Here is a 20,544-nt window from a genome sequence, read left to right on the forward strand (position 1 = left end):
AGTGAAACACAACCTCGCCTTTAATCAGTTCCCCTTTCGTTGGTTTGCCTCAAGATGAGCACAGTGCATGGAGGAAGGACCTGTGTGTGGGTGTTTTGTGTTTACCGTTATCTGCTCGGCTTAAAAGAGTCTCTGTTTTAATTAGTCAAAAATGTATTTATCATGACAAGATGACAGGTTCAGCAGAATCTGCAAGTGCAATCAGTTTTCATTTATAAAAAGTCATTAACACATTTTAGTGTTTAGGACAGCGAGAAAAGATCGATAGGATAGCCTGAATGTGGTTAACTGAGAGTACTTCTGCAGGATTGTAACATTAAAGCCACTATTCACTAGGTTCCGGGTGTGCGTGTGTGTGTGTGTGTGTTGTGAGCATGCCAATTAACTCTTGGTTTATTCATGTTCCCGTGCGCGGGCAGTGGCTCAGATGCTAGCCGATAGCTAGCTAGCAATTTATAACAAAATGCATATCTTTTTGTTAGCCAAGGGGATGCCCTAGGAGCCAAATAAATGTATACGTGAAACGATAACGTTTATGGGGCGATTTGGGAGATCGCGGGAGAATTCTGACCCATTTTAATGACCCTTAAATCCCGATTTTTCGGCCCCTGGAGCCACAGCGCTCGAACAAGAGAGCATCCCAGCACCGTTTGCGGATATGAGGAAGGGACCCGACGTTATTCGGGGGAGAAGCTAACATACAACTGACTGGCATTTTATCAGGAATACTCTGTCGGCTTGACTGGACGCTCCGGGTATGTAAATGCGGAACATCTCATCACTGTTTACATGCAGCACTCACTAACAAACGTGTCGCTTCAGCATTTGCTACTATGCTATAACGTTAGCAGGCTAACGGTATCTCTTTCCTGTGCCTCTGTGGCTGCGTTAGCAAGTGGCTAGGCTAACCAGCTAACCCATCCTGATTACAGTGATCTTTGCCTGCAGACGAAAAACGTTATGATGCGCAGACGCTGCCTTCCACTTTTTCCCCCTTTTTTAATTTTTTTTAGCGCGAATCGTTGAGCATTTTGATTTTTGCACAGACAGGGGAGGAACTACATAACCAGCATAAAAAAGATTTAAATATAACGTTACTACTTAGCGGTAGTTGTTTGTGCCCAAGTGTTTATGTTAATGAGAGCCCGCTTGCTGTGTGTTTCTGCTTCACGGATGTTGCATATCTTAAAGTTGTTTATGATTACATTTCATTGCATTTGGATGCTTTAGCATTGTTTACATACAGTATAAATCATTGTAGAGATGTTAAGATTCTCCCCGTCCTTGTATATGACTCTTTGGCCGATGTAAACACGTTTTAATCACTTCATCTGTTGTCACCGACGTTTTATCTCCCGCCAGAGTTGCTTAATTAAAATGAAAAATCTGCTTTGATATTTTGTCAGGAGCTGTCTGCATAGCCTGTCACCAAGCTTTTGTGAACTGCCTATGTAAACCTCTGCTGACGGATCATAAATGTCATCTAAAGCTGATGTTGCAAGTTTGCAAATGTTTTTGCTAAACTAATACAGTAAAACTTAAATAAATAACTGATCTTTTATTTGCTTAAATCATTGAACTCACCCTGCCTCTATGTGGGACAGGCTTTAATTCCTTTACCATGCTAGTAAATCTGAAAGAATTATACTTTGGTGCTCATTGTTTCCATAAAACGGACTAAACAATTGAATTGTGGAGAATTTAACTGATCTAACGATATGTTCAAACATATATATTATGTTATATTGGTATGTGTGATCTAAGCAGCTTAGAACTAGCTCAAGCAGGTGACCTGGTGGGTTTCCTGAGGTTTTATACGTCCAGAGAACTTCTGTAAAAACCAGACCAGGAATCTAATTGAGACCTGCGTTTATTTGTCAAAACATGTAGCCATGCCTGACCTGTAAGAGGGACAGGCGTCTAATTGGGACTAGGCTTTTAATTGAAGTTACACTGTATTACTTTTTGCTGCCATGATGTACCGTCTGTTTGAGAATGTTGCAAAATATTGCATTAGTGGAGTCCATCGCTTAAACCCTAAATGCACTATAGTTATTGAGTAACTTCTTTCTTTCCCATTGCCATTTTGACTCACCTTGATTCTCTTTTTCATACAGATACCACTTGAAATCCAAGAAGTGAAGTGGAAGTAGGGGATTTTCTTCCCTTTCTGCCTACAGCTCTTCTCCTCCCTGCGATACTGTTCCTGTCATTAAATCCCTCGTCACCCTTGCCAGTTTTTCAGTGCCACTTGCTGAAATGGAGTGAGTTTCTATCCTGTTGTCTTAACACACCCTGAAGCCTTTATCCCATTATTGAAATATATGTCTGTCTCCCTTTCTTACTGCAGTTGGGCCACGCCAGCAGCCAAACTGAATCCCTACACCCGAGCCCGCATGACAGAGGCCTGGCAGCAACACTCAGTCGGTCCACCTCAAGTCGTCCACACTATCCCTCCAGGAGCTGAGAACGCGTTGGGCTGTGCCGTGTATGGCATTGTACTGCAGCCAGATGCTACGTCTTTGCAGCAACAACAGCAGCAACAGACTCAGCATGGACAGCACAGCCAACACAACCAACAACACAGTGCGAGTCAGCAGCACGGAGGCGGGCAGCACAGTCAGCAGCAGCACCCTGCCCAGGCCCAGCAGACCTCCCTACAGGTAGGGACAGAGGGAGGACACAAGTGTGGGGCCTGTGGACACGATATCTCCCACCTGGCCAATCCACATGAGCACCAGTGCATGGTGAGTCAGGACAGGTCATTCCAGTGCACCCAGTGCATGAAGATTTTCCACCAGGCGACAGACTTGCTAGAACACCAGTGTGTTCAGGTGGAGCAGAAGCCGTTCGTGTGTGGAGTGTGTAAGATGGGCTTCTCCCTACTCACCTCTTTAGCCCAGCACCACACATCCCATAACAGCACCAACCCAATGAAGTGTTCAATATGTGAGAAGACCTACCGACCCGGTTCTTCTGGCAACGTCACACCCAACTCGAATAATCCCCAGCAGTCCGGCAGTGATGGGGCGTCAGCCAGCAGCAGCTCATCCATTCTACCCTTTCCCTCGGCACGAGACCGGCCGTACAAATGCTCTGTTTGCCAAAAGGGCTTCAAACACCTATCAGAACTCACGCGGCACGAGAGGGTCCACACAGGAGAGAAGCCCTTCAAATGTGACACATGTGACAAGGCCTTCAGCCAGTCATCACACCTACAGCACCACCAGCGAACACACAGCAGTGAACGCCCATTCAAGTGTGCTGTTTGTGAAAAGAGTTTCAAGCACCGCTCCCACCTCGTGCGCCACATGTATGTGCACTCTGGTGAGCACTTGTTCAAATGCAACTTATGTGAGCTGCACTTCAAAGAGTCGTCGGAGCTCCTTCACCACCCCTGCCACCCGCAGGGTTCCCGCCCCTTCCGCTGTGCCACATGCGGTAAGGGTTTCAAGCGGCCGTCAGACCTTCGCCAACATGAGCGCACGCACTCGGAGGAGCGTCCCTTCCACTGTGACGAGTGTCAGATGAGCTTCAAGCAGCAGTATGCGCTGGTTCGGCATCGACGCACACACAAAGACCCTACTGACCGGCCATTCAAATGCAATCTGTGCGACAAGGGCTTCATGCAGCCCTCTCACCTCCTCTACCACCAGCATGTCCACGGCATGGACAACCTGTTCAAGTGCGCCTCGTGCCAGAAGGAGTTCAGCCAGTCAGGAGAGCTGCTCAGACACAAGTGCGGCGAGTCATCCAACACCTCGCCCGACAAGCCGTACAAGTGTGACGTTTGTGGCAAGGGCTACAAGAAGAGTTCCACGTTACAGCGTCATCAAAACTCTCACTGCCAAGAAAAGCCCCTCAAGTGCTCGCTCTGTGACCGCCGCTTCCTCTCCTCCTCGGAATTCGTCCAGCACCGCTGCGATCCGTCGCGGGAAAAGCCGCTGAAGTGCCCTGACTGCGAGAAACGTTTCAAATACTCATCAGACCTGAACCGACACCGGCGCGTTCACACAGGGGAGAAACCATACAAATGCGACCACTGCAACAAGGGCTTCAAACAGCGAGAGCACCTGACCAAACACCAGAGCACGCACTCCAGAGAGGGCCAGTTCAAGTGTGTTTGGTGCGGTGAGCGCTTCAGTGACTTGGGCTCTTTGCAGGATCACACGGTGCAGCACACAGCCGACGGAGGGGGTTACCCTGTGCCCCAGTGCATATAAATGCTCACAGACCTTTTCCCTTGAACAGACAGTCCCCTAAAGTCCCGTCCTCTTGTCTGTCCCTTTCACCACATTTGAAGGACAGTCCAGGTTATTACAGTTATTATTGCATTCATTCCCACCAGTGATGCATCAGGTTTTTGTTGCTCTACTAACCTGCCCAAAGGCCTTTAATACTGTGACCCTGTCATTCCATAAGATAACGAGAAGGCCTTTTTCTCTCCCTGCGCTCTCCTTTTTGTTCCACCTCATTTTCTTTTTATACCCGTCCTCTTCCCTTTTTTCTCAGCCCCACACTCAGACAGTTGATAGCAGTGAAGAGGCCACAACCCCACAACTAGAGCTGCAACGATTATTCGATTAGTTGGTCGAAAGAAAATTAATCAACAACTATTTTGATAATCCATTAATTGTTTCAGGTAGTTTTTTTTTTGAGCAAAAATGTGCAAAATTGGCTGGTTTCATTTTCTGAAATTGAGGAATTGCTGCTATTGTTTGTCATTTATGATAATAAATTAAGAGTCTTTGGGTTTTGGACTGTTGGTTAGACCAAAGAAGCAATTTGAAGACATCAGTTTGGACTCTGTAAAATTTAGATTTTTCATTTTTCACAATTTCTTGACATTTTATAGACCTAAACATTAATCGCGAAAGTTGTCGGCAGATTAGTCAATAATGAAAATAATCGTTAGTTGCAGCCCTAACCACAACTATGAGTCATACTTAGTCAGCCTGTTGCAGACAGAAACAGGTGCTATAATGCAGGTTGATACAGCAAGTACTGAGATCCCTCCTAATGTCCTCCCCCCAGGAAAGGAAAAAAATTGAATTGCCCCTTCATTGTCTTATAAGAGACAGCCATTGTTGTTTTGTTTTTTTAAAGTTCTTGGCAGGAAGTATGTTGTAAGGTGTACGTAATGAATCAGTAGAGGCGAGTCTTAACCTAAACTGGCCGGGCCACAAACTGTCATGACTGCTAGAGTATCCACTAGAGGGGGATCATTCCCTTGTTTTATTCTTTTTGCCTTTCCCTCTCTTTGTCCAGAGACATCTCTTCCCTGCTCCTCAGTTTCTCCCTCTTTCTTCTTCCCATCTCTGCTTTCTATTGCTTCTTCCTCTTCCTGTCTCAGCCTGTCGCTGTATAACATCAGAAGGCTGGAAAGTTTCACTGACCGCTCAGACACACACACATGCACTCACATTCGTTTGTCTTTGGTCAGGTGAAGGATGACTTGAAGTGCTTTTCATTTTCATGTCCCCACAGTAATAGAGAAACAGTCTTTATTATTTTGGTCCAGACTGCTTCCACATCCCTCTGGGTTGTGGGATAGTATTTTTACATGTATAATTTATGAAGTAGCCAGTATGCTCCTCATTGTATGTGAAAGGGAAACAGTGTGGGGGGAATTTGGGGGTTTATTGTCCTATAGTGAAATAATTCCACTGATAAAATGTCTGTGAGTGTATGTGAGGTTCATGGTTTTCATGAATACTCCTGTTTGTACCAAAACACCAGTATGAAGCAGCACCGGATCTCAAAGGTGTGTAGACTAACCAACCAGCAGAAGTCAATACAAAAACCCCGATGATCGATACCAATCTCACCTGTCAGAATAGACTTATATATAGAAATATATATTTCACACTAATATACTTGTCATATTCCTGCAGAGGTCAGTGCTGTTAGACTTACATGTGCTGAAAATGTCCAAGTTTGAACATTACACTTCCTGTCTCGGCCTGTACATACTAAGGATGTGTGAGTGTACTTGTCAGAATTTGTCTTTCTTAAAAACAATGTGTAAGGACTGTTTTTGTATTCTTGCTACTTTTTACCATGTGAAATGTTTTGACAAAAGCTCTTTTGTTGTTTTTGTAGTCCATGTAGTGATTGTATCAGTATGTCGCAGGGAATCTCATGGAGCACCCTCCGTGTGTGTGTGTGTGTGTGTGTGTGTGCGTGTGAGTCTGGGTGTGTGAATGTAAACAGTATTCTGTCAAACAGGGAAATTCCAACTGTAGACAATTGTATTAGAAATGTTTCAACAGACCTGCGCCTTTTTTTTTTTTTTTTTTTTTAAACTTACTAACCTTACTGGTCTGTCATCTGTTTTTTGCAGAACGAACCTGCACTTTGTGTTAGATATTTTCCATGATTTGAAAGAAATATTAGCACTGTTGTTCCCGTTCTATGTTGCGTTAAGGTTGATGTTGTGTCTGTCAGAGTGGGTTTATACCAGAGTGAATGACACCATGCTCTTCTTTGAATGCTATGAGATTCTGGTTGCGCTTAAGAAGCCTGGAACGCAAGTTGGCTAACATGTCATCTGTGATCGCCATTGTTTCTTTTTCTGTTTATGTGGGGGGCCGTTACCTCTCTCCCCTCTCTTTGTTTTACTGTTGAGTCATGGTTTGAGTGCAGTATTAAAAAGTATTGAGTACAAATGGAGGAAGGCCAAGGAGACGGAAGTCACATTTTTTTTAAATTCTGGCTTTCAATTCTTTTTGTTGTTTTAGCCTTCAAATGAGGCCACGGTGCCTCTCTGCCTCTTCCTCCCCGTCTGCTTTCTGTCTGTGTCCTTCATCATCTTCATCATGCGAGTCAGATGGTTAGTTCTATCAGCCATCATATTTTTATTTTCTGAGTCTGGTATTATAAGACTTTGAGAATTTTGAGAGAAAGAAGTACTGTATGTTTTTTTTATGGTTTCACATTTGTTTTTTGTTTTTTTATTAATCTTTAAATTGATATGAATATACATATATATATTCCTTAAAGGAGAGACCAGGGCCTTGGGGTGACTTTGATAAAGTTGGCTGTATTTTAACATCTGTATTCAGCTTTCAAAATGTAGAATTGTTTTTAAGGACAAATCACAGATGAAACGATGTCTACACAAAGAATTCTGCAGGGTGGTGGTGTAAAAGTTGAATAACTACAACACAAACACACCAGGAATCAATGAGGGTGGGTTCATGTTTGCCAAGAATTACAAGTGCTCAAGGACTTTTGACTTGTTAACTGGTGCTGACACATCATCAGATGTGCATAATAAGAAATAGTCACTCCAGGTGCAGGACAAGGACCTCACATACTGTATACTACTGACAGTAGATTTAATGTGTCCGTAAAAGTGTACATTCAAAGCCTAAGAAAAATCCCAGGCCAGCAGCACTAATTTAGCGTTGGTGAGGGCAACTGTCTGGTGGTGCATTTGTCCTGCGTGTTCTAGAGTAGCCTACTGTTCAAGTAGGAGAAACATTAACAGAGCAAACTGAAAATGCAGTGATGAATACTGCAAAGTGAAAGGGAGAGAAGCACTTGCCACATCTGGATCAATTTTAAAAATCCATTTCCCCAAGCATGTCCAACAAGCATACGGGGAAAGGAGAGGAAAATCTCCTGTATAAGCACAAATGAAGTAAATCAACCCTTGTGAATTTAAAATGGTAGTTTCAATGGAAACAGCCAGTTTAGACACCAGTTCAGCCACCTGCCATCCCCTCTTAGCTTTTCAGTTCCAGTAAACAAACCTGTCAGACCCTGGTGTCTCTTGCGCTCTGCATGCTTGCTGTGTTAGTTCCTGTGTTCTGTCCCTGGGAATTGGTCCCCCCCCCCCTCCCTCGCAGCACTGTTCCCTCCTATAGCTTTTCCAAATTGTACTGTAGTTTATGTGAAAGATGTTTAAAAAAAAGAAAAGAAAAAAAACTTTGTGGCGACGTACAGTACGTGTACATTAATGCTAAGGTTATCTGTATGTATGTAGCATTCAATTACACACAGCACTAACAAATAAAATTTTTTCATTTATAAACTTTGAGGAGTCATGAGGTTTTTTAAGCAAGAAAGTAACTGAATACATTATTCGTCTCATTTTTGAGTTGTTGTTTATCCTTTAAATGTTGCATTATTCCAGCAGAACACATTCAGATGTCAGTTGTTGTTGTTTTTGTTTTTTTTACCAGTGTTTGTACTGCCATGAATAAGATCATTCAAAAATTAAGGTTTAGAAAAAGTACAACAACAAAATGTCTTGATTAGACATGAAGTGTCCTTGAGCAAGACCCAGATTCACCCCATCCGTTTAATTACAGAATAACCCATTACCCATGGCTCACATCTATGCAGCATCTACCTACAGTATGTGCTTCACATAGTTTGTTTTGTTAGTGTATCAGAAGTAAAAGTATCTTATTACTGATGCATCAACAAGTAAACAGCATGTAGCTAGTCATGGTGCAGATCAACTAAATTACATATGGTTGGGTAGTGGTATGTAAGGTAATGCATCATATTTAAGACCATCTACTATTGTGTATATACAATTTTTACATATAGAATATGTAAAGAAACCACTACAGCTGTCAAATAAATGAATAAAAAGCGTGCGTAAAAGCCAAGTCATTTGTGCGTAAAAGAGATGACCAGTCCAGAGAGTATGGACGCATGCTGCTGGCAGCTGGGCATGCAACTCTGCATCATGTAGGCCTATGTAATTGGTTTTATTGGTCTGATTTCATATCAGGCCTGAAGTGAAGTGAAAGTTTTCACTTTGAAGTGGAGTAAAAAATATTGGGGTGCTCAACAGCAGCCACAGAGCTGGAGCCTGTGCCCGGTTCACTCATTCAGTGGGTGTGATAAATGCAAACTGGCATTTGCGCGCGCGCCTCTGACAAGTTTTGCCACACAAATAGTGAGGTTGTGACACCTTATGTTATTCTATGAGGTTTTGGGGAAACTTCAATATGCATCAAACGAAACAGTCTGTTTGACAGACAAAAGCCGGGAGACTTCTGTCACATCCTAGCCACTAGAGGGCGGCGTCTCTTCTGCTCTGTCGAACATCACATTCCTCATCTTCACCCCGGCAGACAGCTGCTTTCACATCCGGGCGGCTCTCTCGCTGCTCTACAATCGCAATCCGCTTCCCTGCGCTCTCGACCGGGGAGGTCTGTGGCTGCAGAAGAAACGCACGGAATTGCGGGCCCTCTGTCGGCGTCTGGTACCGGGCCACTGAGGCGCTGCTCCCCCGCACAGCCGGTTGCACATGACGCGGGCTCCGCCGATGGTGGTGCACGGCGCCGAGCGCTCCTCGTCGGTGCGACATCTCCGCGCTGAAGTAGCATCGCTGGCTAACGTTAGCTAACAACATCGATCTCTCTGCTGCTCCACCCCCCCTCTCCCTCCGGTCGACCCCCCGCTAACGATCCGTCACGTCAACAGCTGATTGATAGCTAACACTGGACCACCGAGGGCAACCCCCCCTCCTCACAGACAGTCCATCGGCTAGCGCAGGAAGCCCACCCGTTTCCTCCCCAAACGTTTTAGGGCCCGCAGAGAGAGAGAGCAGCTTCGGAGTTTTAACCCACGGCATTTAGATCACCGACCCCCTTTCCTCCTCTGTGGCCTTTTAGGGGTCCTTTTCCTCTCTACCTCAACACCCCGATGCCTCCCCGCCCCAGTGTGTAATCTCAGCTGCACTATCACCCCGAGTCTGATCAGCCCATCTCCGAGCTCCACCGACACCGGCTCTGCTGCTGCTGACAATCCGACCGAGGAGCGCTGCTCGGCGGGCACTGACTGCGGCGAACACCCCCGGTTCTCTCCCTCCCTCCCCTTTCTCTCATTCTGGCTGCAGAGGGAAACTAGCTGGATCCACTTCACACCCACACAGACAGCAAATACAGGTGCCGGTCTAGCCCTACAGCATCCACCTGTTAGGCCGTGACACCCCATCCCCTGGCAGATCTCCGTGACCCACGCCCCACAGCGCCCGAGACTCGGGTCTCGCCATGCCGGGTCCGGTGGCCGGTAGCAAGTCCCGTGTGTACGCAGACGTCAACACGCTGAAGAGCCGGGAGTACTGGGACTACGAGGCCCATGTACCCAACTGGAAGTGAGGACATTTCTGTTTACCGCAGCTTGCTCTAATTGCATGCACGTGATGTCTGATCACAGCACACACTGTGTGTTTGTGGAAGAGGGAAAATGTGGCAGATGGGTGGCTATTATTAAACATTTAGCTGTGAGGGTGTGATGACACTATGGCAGCACAGTCTCCCAGCCCACTGCCCTGCTGTTCTTCACTGACACTTTCTTTACCTCCATCTCTGTCCCCATGTTCACCCACATGTTGACTTGACCAACATCTTATGATCATTCCCCAAGGCAGGCAGCTTCATCTCAGTGACAAGAAACACATAGCAACAGCTCATACATGGACTGAAGTTCTGACGGTGAAAATGTTTTTCTTCCTTTCTCAAGCAGTCACACAAGCTCTGTACTGTTTCTCTGTCTGTCCCTATAGCAACCAGGAAGACTACCAGCTGGTTCGTAAGCTGGGCCGAGGGAAGTACAGCGAAGTGTTCGAGGCCATCAACATCACCAACAATGAGAAGGTGGTGGTCAAGATCCTGAAGGTGAGCAGTTGGATCTCCTTTAGCTACCCGTGCTGGCTGAATGTGTGAAGTGGAGTAAAATATTGAAGAATGAGTGACCTAAATTGTTAAATTGAAAACAGAAACAAAGAGTTTGGATGACCAGCAAGCAAACTGAACATGTCTATTTTCATACATCTCTGAAGATTATTTTGTTGGCGTTTTTGACAGCGGAAAGAGGAAGCGTGTGGGGAGAGAGGGAGCATGACAACAAACGTCCCTGGCTGGAATACTTTGGGCTAATTTTTCATTTTAAAATGCCAAACGATCATAAAGTTGATCAATTATGTGGATTATCTGCTGATAGTAAACAGAATACCTTTTTTAGGTTTTTGAAATACATGGGGGGGGGGAAAAAAAGAATTTTAAAGATGCCACTTTGGCCTTTAGGAAACTGATGGGCATTTTTCAGTATTTTCTGACATTTCATAAACCAAAGGATTAATCGAGAAAACAAATGGCAGATCAGTTCATGATAAAAAGAATTGTTAGTTGGCGCCCTACTGTTAATGCAGAGCCAAGGGCGTCACTTTGTGTTGAACAGTGGTGGGGACATAGAGGCTCAGATTAGGGCAGTGAAGAGACACTTAGCTTGCGAGTCATCACAATACGCGATATTAGGTTCATGAGAACAAGACGAAAAGATTGTTAAACTCAATGCGGAAATATATGAGAGGGCGGTCTGGGTGGACCTCCCCCCAGGAAATTATGATCATTAAACACTTTATGTCCTGCATTCTGGTGAATGTTTCTCCACAAATTTATGGTGGAAATGTTTTTATTTATGTAAAAGGAAACTCTAAATTCACATAGCACATGACATTTAAAAAAGAAATATAACAGAAGATAATGTGGTGCAGCTCTCAGTCATTCTGTGTTGCTATCATCCATATGACACATACATACACATATGAAGGCATGATTTAGTCTTCCCTCCTCTTTTGTCATGTTCAAAGGGAGAGAACGGAAAACTTGGCCGAAAAGAAACTGTGTCAAGAAGTTGTTACAGTTACTGACTGGTGCATGCATGTTTTGGGGTCATTTTATCATCATCATCATCAGCTTGTTTTGTTTTTTTAACTGAAGTTACTTTTTTGGACAATGCACATTTGTTTCTTCTATATTTTGATAGCATTGCATGTTTTCTTACTGTGCAAATAAACCTTTCTAAAAGCATTTTTATTATTCAACTGCAAGCTATATTTCTGAATGTTGAAAAAGGTTTGCTTTATAAAAGTGGTGGGGACATGTCCCCAGTGTAAATGACACGCATGTGCATAGCACAAAAACCTGCTGTGTTTGAATATCTTTTGCCTTATAGTTCACACTTGACTAACTAAATAAGGATGCGTGGTAAGTTTAACAGGTGGCTGTGGTGTCCTATCAATCAATGAAATCAATAAATAAAGCAATCAACAAATGAGTAAAGGCTGAAATTAATACATAGAAATTACCTGGGAAATCAATACATTTCTTAAAGTTATTTATGTATTTCTACTTTTCTTCATTTCTGTGTCTGTATGCTAATAAGTAGGCAGTGCTAGCTGCAGAGGAGTGTGATCGATTGGCTCATTGCTTTTGCCTTGATGCTGGTGTTTAAAGCGGTTGCAAGATCTTTTGCTTCTGCCTGGTTTGCCCTGCAAGTGTTAATTGATTTACTTCAAAATTATTTATTGGTCAGTTAATTATTGTTTTGTCTGCCATAATGAACAGGCAGTAAAGCCCTCTGTCTGCTCGGTGTAAATCATAATCCCATATATATTTTTTTAATAGTCTTTGCAGAGGATTATACAGAGGAATCAGTAAACACAGTTAGTCCATTCTTGTTCAGCCACACTCTAAAGCAGCAGTTAAAATGACCTCACCAAGAAGAGGCCGCCACACGACTTCGTGCTGCACCGGCCTGTGTTCAGCTGTTCCGCCAGAGATTATAACCCTTTAATAAAAGGTGCGATGGGGAATGTTTGGGGCTGGTGTCATGATGATGCAGCTGAGAGGATGAGGAGGCCTGTCACCATGGTGTTTAGCAAGCCCCCCCCCGCACTAAATGTCTTTGCTTGAAGATTGAAAGGCTGGATCAGCAGGTTCAAGATCAGGAGTCCAAAAAAAGCACACGGGCGAACTCCTCTGCTTGAACGTCTCGATGTGATGTTTTGTTTTTTTTCTTGCCTTGTACCCTAAAACCTCCCTTCTAATTCTCTGCCTTTGTTGGCCTTGCTTGGTTTTCTCATGGAATTAGCCGGTCAAGAAGAAGAAAATCAAGCGAGAGATCAAGATCCTGGAGAACCTGCGAGGAGGGACCAACATCATCCGACTGGTGGACACAGTCAAAGACCCGGTGGTAGGCTCGCTAATGGCATGTCTGTCCTGCAATATGTATTCAGGCTGTCAGTGTAGGGAAACATACATTAGCCAGGGAGGCTGAAGGACGAACTCAGTGTTTGCTTTAATTACTCCTGTAAGGACGTGGGTAAAGTAACATGAGTATATAACTACACATCACTCCTTAAAGGCACCCTGTGGAGTTTCTACACACATTCAGTGTTCGCATCCTTGAGGTCTAACGAACATGTTGAGTGTGTTTCCTTCCTCTTAAAACCTTTACAAAGCCAATTTGTTTTGCGAAGTCTGCAGTCTTTACGTCCACATTTGCTTGCCAGCGGTTCTCTTGGCACATTGCTACGTTTCTTGGCGCCTTAACTGCCTGAAACTGGTGGCAGTGAATGGCGATGCCGTGCTCTTGTATGCGCACAAAAAACATTTCTCCAGAGCACTGCTAGTGGTCAAAAACTCCAGAGGGAACCTTTTCACTATTAGTAGAAACTAAGAGTTAATATTTACATGTTGGCATTAGCTCACTGCAACAAATAATAACTGATAAAGAAATGGTCAGAGCAGAACAGGAAACAATGGCTGAATTTGAACAATTAAGCGCAATATCAGGGCCAGTACTGTACTTGTTGGAACTGTGCATGCCTAATTACAGTATTGACAGTGTTTATTCTTACAGTAATACTTTATTTCTCTGCACTGTAGTTTACAACTTAGATTAGCATGGAAGTATCCTTTTATTTTAAAGTTTATATGTACGTACTCTTTCACGCTATGCCAGAAAATGACAGTTGCACTTGCTGCATGTGATCAAACAGCTACCTTACGTCTGTGTCACACAGGATATTTAAAGCGCAGTGCAACAGTGTAATGCTGGGTGTAAAGAAGTCATGGATTCCAACAGTTATTCTAGGTGTTGCAAATGATAAAAGCAAATCCATTTTGTGAGGCGCTGACTGGGTGTGATTTTATTATTCTTTTAATCATGGGGTGTGAACTGACTTGTCCAGGGCGTCTTTCCATGCAGTGGTGGGAACCATGCAGCTCCTTTTTGCTCGGAATCCTTAGGGGTGTGACTATACACGATATTGGGTTCACGAGAACGACACGATATTTTAACATTATTTTTAAGAAATCTTCATTCACAAAATATATGAAATATATGATAAAATTGTCTTTTATTCGACTGAAAGTCACAAAATGCAAAACAATGCAGGTGCATTTTGAAATGTTTCTTACATATTGTTCGTGTCACTCTATCCTCCATTTTTCCACCGGGTACCCAAAATGCTGCCACACAAATGATTTAAAAGTGGCGGGGGTATCTTCAATCCTAATTTCACCCCTACTCTGTCATGCTGATATCGTGAGACAGCTTTTTACTTTGACAAGCAATATGGAGATCTCGTCACACCCCTAGGAATCATGCTTCCAGTACACTACAGGAGTTAGAAAATTCAGTCTTTGGACAGTTTGCTTGAAATCAAGCAGCGACCACTGCTCCTCTGTCCAGATGCAGAGGTTTTTACTGTATGTCGAGTTTATGGGTAAGGTCTCACAGTGGGGTTTGTCAAATTTGTGATTAATCAGGTGACTGAATCAGTGCAGAGCCACATCCTGCTCTATTCTCATTGTTGTTTATGGTTTCTTTTGACTGATTTCGACTCTCTGACATTCCCCGCCCCTCTCTGTCTCTCTGTGGTGGCTGTACAGTCCAGAACTCCAGCACTCGTCTTTGAATGCATCAATAACACAGACTTCAAGGTACAATGATCACACCTCTTCTGCATGCTTCTGGGGTTCTTTTGTTAGGTCTTTGAGGTCAGCTTTTTCCTCAAGCCAATTTCCAGTTCAGGGTTCAGATCCTGATGTGAATGTGCTTCTCTCTGCAGGAGTTGTACCAGAAGTTGACAGATTATGATATCCGTTTCTATATGTATGAACTACTGAAGGTGAGGCGGATTTTTTCACTTTTAAAATGTTACATTTAACGAAGACATTTTCCCACTTAGTCTCTATTGTTGGCCAGATTCATGTGACTGTGTACACACATTATATTTATATCTTTGTCTGCTCTGACATTATGTGTGTGTCTGCCAGGCTCTGGACTACTGTCACAGTATGGGAATCATGCACCGTGACGTCAAACCCCACAATGTGATGATCGACCACCAGTTGAGAAAGGTAGGCGGGACCCTATATAGTCACATTTTTATTTTATTTAATTTTTTCTTCACACGCCCACACACACACTTGAGAATATTGTCTCACACGCTATTTCCGCCCCCCCACTCTCTCGCGCTCTGTGGCTTGCCTTTGATTCCTCTTTCTTTTCTTTTTTAAAAAATATTCTGCCTTGAAAGCCTTGAAATAACAGCAGATGTATTATCCGTCTTAATAAACGTGTGTTCTGTTGCTCTCTCTTGGTGACTGCTACAACACAATTGAACCTGTGCCCAATTCATTAAAAAGCATTGTGACCACCAGGATTAGTCTGCTAACTGCAGATCATAGAGTAAACATAAAACACAGTTACTGTTAGGTTGACATGATTGATAAATAGTCCAAACCTTTTAACTCAGACCCACAGACATTTGCAATGTGGTCACAGCCAGTGACTATGGCTACAATTAATTTGAAATACCACTTTTGATGATTACCAAGTTAACCTTAGCCACATGAATACCCTACTCTCTCTGAGCAACACCATATTAAATTCAAGAAGGCACTTCCAACCTTGGCCAGCAGGGGGCAGCAGGCTAACATACATGTGCATCAACCAATCGCGCATCAATATACCCCACAGGGTACATACCACACACACCCTATAACAATGTGTGCAACCAAAGGTGATACTAGATTACACCTGGTAGCATTGTTTAGTTACACAATATTCTGTTTTAAAACTGAAGCGAAGCTGAATGAGGACACACGTATGTTTCCATAGCTACGCCTTATAGACTGGGGTTTGGCAGAGTTCTACCATCCGTCCCAAGAGTACAACGTCAGAGTGGCGTCACGATACTTCAAGGGCCCCGAACTCCTGGTGGACTACCAGGTAACACATGCGCACACACACACACACACACCTTGAACCAGCCCACATTTAAACACCCACTGACGTTGTTCCAGCAATAGGCGTTATAAACACCCTTTAGAGATACTTTTCTTTCTGTGACTCTCTCACTTTCACATACAAGAAAATACACACACATAAGTTTTTAAAACGTCACACGTCACAAGGTTGTAACCACACATGGATAATTCTGATGTCTGTGTTCTCATCATCGGCAGTGCTGTTTGATGATTTTGTGTTTCAGATGTATGATTACAGTTTAGACATGTGGAGCTTGGGCTGCATGCTGGCCAGTATGATTTTTCAGAAAGAGCCCTTCTTCCATGGACAAGACAACTACGACCAGGTACCTCTGACACACATGTGCCGCTCCTACACACCAGGGGCAACAGCAGCATATTCATTTTGAAGTAGACAGATGGGTAAAGATAATGAACTACTGATTTCATGCGCATGCAAAGAAAAATAAAGTCCGTTCCGACCGTTTAGGCCAGTGGTTCTCAAACTTTTTCTGTCACGCCCCCCTTTAGAAGCCAAAAAAAGTTCTTGACCCCCCCCACACCCCACCTTAGCAAAAGTGGATTTCATTTGTATCAGTCTTTAACAACACAGGTGATTGAATTTCCCTGTATTTGTATCCTGGACCTTTATCAGATGTTATCTGTAGGGCCTCACTCTCAGGTGTCGACGGTAGTAACGGGAAGAGGGCGCTGTTGTTCAGCACAAACAGAACTAGAGCTTTGAGAGCTTCTCACAACAGAGTGGAAGGTGTGGAAACGAGGGGGGACAAGTAAAACTAACAACATAGAGTTAACATGGAGGCTAACTTGTCAGTAGTTATATTTGTGAATGGTTGGTGGATAAATGTATCCACCATAGTATGACAAAGATTCTTTATTATTTGTGAGTGGTACACAGAGTTTGAACCCCGTGTTGTGTTTTTCTAGTTGGTGCGAATTGCCAAGGTCCTGGGGACAGATGAGCTGTTTGGCTACCTGCGTAAATACCACATTGAACTGGACCCGCGCTTCAAAGACCTGCTGGGACAGTAAGTCCACTCTGACTTTGCCTCTGGGATTCCTATCGCACTCCACTTAATGTGACATACAGTAGCTACTCTGAAAGTACCGCGCAAGTTGAATCAGAACACAGGCTAAAAATATCCTGAGGGGCAGCAACGTGACGTAGGATGAATATTAGCAGAGCGTTCGCCCTGCTGGAGTCCTTGAGGAACATAATGAAACTACAGATTTAATATTTTTAAACTTTCAGTGCTGCAAATGCCCTCCTCCGAAAGGGGAGCCTAATCCAGGCAGTCCTGATTAGGACCATCGATTTTCACTTTGTAGCACACAAAGTAACGGGTTATCCTGCCTGCCGTTATTGTGCTTTTAGACTGCATCACAGTGGCAGGCACACACATGAGCTCTCCTTTTCCACTGCAGCTCTTATGTAATGTGCTGAGGGGAAATTTGAAGGGGAATGTCTTTGGCACCAGCTGTGGCGTTCACTCACAGACTCATAAAGACACCCCATCGAGTTTTCTTGTAAACACTCATACAGTGTTTCCCACCGGAACACAGGGTGTATCCATGAACCCTTGAGAAACCTTCCTCAACCACATGTAACCACACCAGCCCAGGACCTCCACATCCAGCATCTTCACCTCCAAGATCGTCTGAGACCAGCCACCCGGACAGCTGCTGCAACAGTCGGTTTGCATAACCAAAGAATTTCCGCACAAACTGTCGGAAACCGTCTCTTCGCACAGCCATTGAAGATGAGTGGACCAACATTCCACAGGCCACAGTCAACAATCTGATCAACTCTATGTGAAGGAGATGTGTTGCACTGTGTGAGGCAAATGGTGGTCACACCCAGATACTGACTCATTTGTGGACCCCCAGTTCAGCTCACGATCAATGTGGGCAAAAACAAAAGAGTTGCGTTTATAATTTTGTTCAGTGTACTAAATGGGAGTAATGGACAACATGAAAAAAATAGGAGCATGTGCAGTAATGTCATTGTTGGTAGTAGCAGCACTTGTCAGTTGACATCCTGTCAGAAGTGAGGGTTGTTGTGTGTCCCTGCAGGCAGAGCAGGAAGCGCTGGGAACAGTTTGTGCAGACGGAGAACCAGCACTTGGTGAGTCCTGAAGCTCTGGACCTGCTGGACAAGCTGCTACGTTACGACCACCAACAGAGACTGACGGCCACAGAGGCCATGGAGCACCCCTACTTCTGTAAGCAAGAAACACACTGCCACACACAGCTTACGCAGGCAACACACAGAGGGAGACTTTGGGATACAGTGAGACTGGGTGTTTTATTTTGTAGTATTTAGATTTAAGACATGAAAAATACTTGCAGTCTGTCAGTAGTAGTGTTGTAGTACTCGAGACAGGTCTTGGTCTTAAGACCACTTTTTGATGGTCTTGGTCTGGTCTCAGACTCGACCGCATTTGCACTCGGTCTTGTCTTGTTCTTGGACATTGAGGACTTGGGATTTTATTTCAAGACCATAACAATAAATTGCTTTTGCATTGTCTGATTTGTTAACATCCTAACTTTGATTGGAAGTAAAGCTTATTGCTTCAAATGCAACCAATAACCCTAATTAATGACGTAAGCATCGCAGGGAGGGATGACAATCATTAACGACTGTCACCCCTCCCTGCGATGCTTGGTCTCAGCCCCTAAAAGTCTTGGTCTTGGTCTTGACTTGGTCTCGGTTTGGGCGGTCTTGAACACTAATCAGTAGTACTAGCTGAACGTAAATTTGATCGGACAAATTGCTGGATGTCACAGGGGGAATGGAAGCCGGGTGTCCCACACCTCGCCAGTATAAAAATCACACGTGTAAATAAAGTTTGCCTCTGGCTGGTTTTATCATTAACTAAAGTTTGGAAGGAATCCTTAAATATAGGCCCTCTCTCCTCCTGCAGACCCAGTAATAAAGGAGCAGTCTCTGTCAAACTCTGACAACAACATGGTTTCCAGTGGCAACACTACAGCGCGATGAAACACAGGTAATAGTTTGAAAAATGACTCGCTGTTTAATGTGTATTTAACAGTGTATTTCTTTAGATTTAAACATTCTATATAATTTACACCATTAAAGCCAGTACATGGAGAATTTAACGATAAACACATTTAGACCCAAACAAACCAGCTAGCAACTTAGGGGGTGTTCTCACTTTTGTTGCCAGCGGTTTAGATATTAATGTCTGTGTGATGTGTTATTATGAGGGGACAGCAAATTTACAATGTTACACAAGCTATAAACTCACTACTTTACATTGTAGCAAAGTGTCATTTCTTAGAATAGAATCAAATATGTGATAATGTCCGCTCTTTTTCGTTTCCTCCTCACACACTCTCTTGTGTTCTCTACGTCTCTACAGAAGTAGAAGAAGAAGAAGGATGTTTGTTACCTCAACTTTGTACCCGGTTGTGACAGTAACTTTGACAAGTGTACAGTGACAATGGCTCAAAGTAACTCTGACCAGTTACACACTCACAGATATGTGCATATGGACACACACACACACACAACGATGCAAGCACACTCTCTATACATACACACATTTATACATACACCCTCCTCCTCTGTATCAGTCTGCGATTGGCTTGTCCTGGTTCCCCGTCCAGCAGCCTGACCAGTGAGCTTGAAGCTGCTCCCCCCCATCGTCCCCCAAATGGTCTTTTTCGTCCCAGCTCAGTCTCATGTAGGTCATCAAGGACAAACTACTTTTAAAGACAATTCAGCCCCTCCTCTCTCTGTCATCCCTCCTTTATATCGCCCCCTCTTTGTTTGCATCAGCATGGAGAATGAACAGGAGTGTGAGCCTGTACAAGTCCCAACCCCCTCCCCTCTCCTCTAGACCTGTTCATCCATCTGTCTGTCGCCCCCCCACCCCCCCATTCTGTACCCCAACAGACAGACAGATGTCTTAGCACTACTCCAGTTCTGAAAGTGGCATGGTGGACTCTCTAGATAGAATGATGATGATGATAATGATGATGATGATAATAATAATAATTAATGAAAAATAAATGATTTTTATTTAGATGAATGAATTTATTGCTTGTTTTTGTGTGACATCTTTCTGATTTGGGAAAGGCTCTTGAAGATCAACACGGGGATTGGGACTCCAGAATTAAATTAATACTTTCCTCTGAATCTGTAAGTGCCATTAGGGTTTAAACAAGGCTGGTTTTCAAGGAGTAAGTATATTTGATTAAAAGGGCATTCTACTAGTTTTACACATGAAGATCAGTTTATTGTTCATGATCTACTTTATGAGTACTACAGTGAAAACAGTTATACAATGTCCAGACAAAAACTGCAATTAAGTTAAGAACATTATGCAAAATGTATGATCCAGTGTCTTTGGTACGTAGACTAAAAATCTGCTGCTTCAGTTTCAAAATGTTTTTTGCCTCAGTCTGTACTTTTTTTTTATTTATTTTTTCT

At 43.7% G+C, this 20,544-nt stretch overlaps 2 protein-coding genes across 3 annotated transcripts; both read left to right on the forward strand.

The window, feature by feature from the left end:
• Window positions 1-97: 97 nt before the first annotated feature.
• Window positions 98-8,038, forward strand: znf319b (zinc finger protein 319b). Its single transcript, XM_038706206.1, has 3 exons — window positions 98-755; window positions 2,118-2,264; window positions 2,351-8,038. Exons 2-3 carry the CDS (start codon window positions 2,260-2,262, stop codon window positions 4,221-4,223), a joined length of 1,878 nt encoding a protein of 625 aa, XP_038562134.1. The 5' UTR covers window positions 98-755; window positions 2,118-2,259; the 3' UTR covers window positions 4,224-8,038.
• Window positions 8,039-9,099: 1,061 nt separating this feature from the next.
• csnk2a2b (casein kinase 2, alpha prime polypeptide b) lies at window positions 9,100-20,143 on the forward strand. 2 transcript variants are annotated; one of them, XM_038704970.1, is made up of 12 exons: window positions 9,101-10,120; window positions 10,532-10,643; window positions 12,901-13,002; window positions 14,706-14,756; window positions 14,885-14,944; window positions 15,093-15,176; window positions 15,940-16,050; window positions 16,313-16,414; window positions 17,016-17,116; window positions 18,162-18,310; window positions 19,013-19,096; window positions 19,472-20,143. In XM_038704970.1, the coding sequence occupies exons 1-11, from the start codon at window positions 10,017-10,019 to the stop codon at window positions 19,087-19,089; spliced, it is 1,053 nt and encodes a 350-aa protein (XP_038560898.1). In that variant the 5' UTR covers window positions 9,101-10,016; the 3' UTR covers window positions 19,090-19,096; window positions 19,472-20,143. The 2 variants fall into 2 exon arrangements, with proteins under 2 accessions (XP_038560899.1, XP_038560898.1); XM_038704971.1 differs by lacking the exon at window positions 14,706-14,756 and having other exon boundaries at window positions 9,100-10,120.
• Window positions 20,144-20,544: the final 401 nt, after the last annotated feature.

This window comes from Micropterus salmoides, unplaced genomic scaffold (genome assembly GCF_014851395.1).
Source record: "Micropterus salmoides isolate LMB-PRFRI ecotype aquatic unplaced genomic scaffold, ASM1485139v1 Ms_hic_scaffold_8, whole genome shotgun sequence".
In the NCBI taxonomy this organism is placed as follows: domain Eukaryota; kingdom Metazoa; phylum Chordata; class Actinopteri; order Centrarchiformes; family Centrarchidae; genus Micropterus; species Micropterus salmoides.

Excerpts from the sequence above, each read along its gene's own strand:
- csnk2a2b (XM_038704970.1), top strand. The coding sequence starts at position 10,017 with ATGCCGGGTCCGGTGGCCGGTAGCAAGTCCCGTGTGTACGCAGACGTC. Across the intron at positions 10,121-10,531 it reads GCCCATGTACCCAACTGGAA|CAACCAGGAAGACTACCAGC; the intron begins GTGAGGACATTT and ends CTGTCCCTATAG. Across the intron at positions 14,757-14,884 it reads TCAATAACACAGACTTCAAG|GAGTTGTACCAGAAGTTGAC; the intron begins GTACAATGATCA and ends TTCTCTCTGCAG.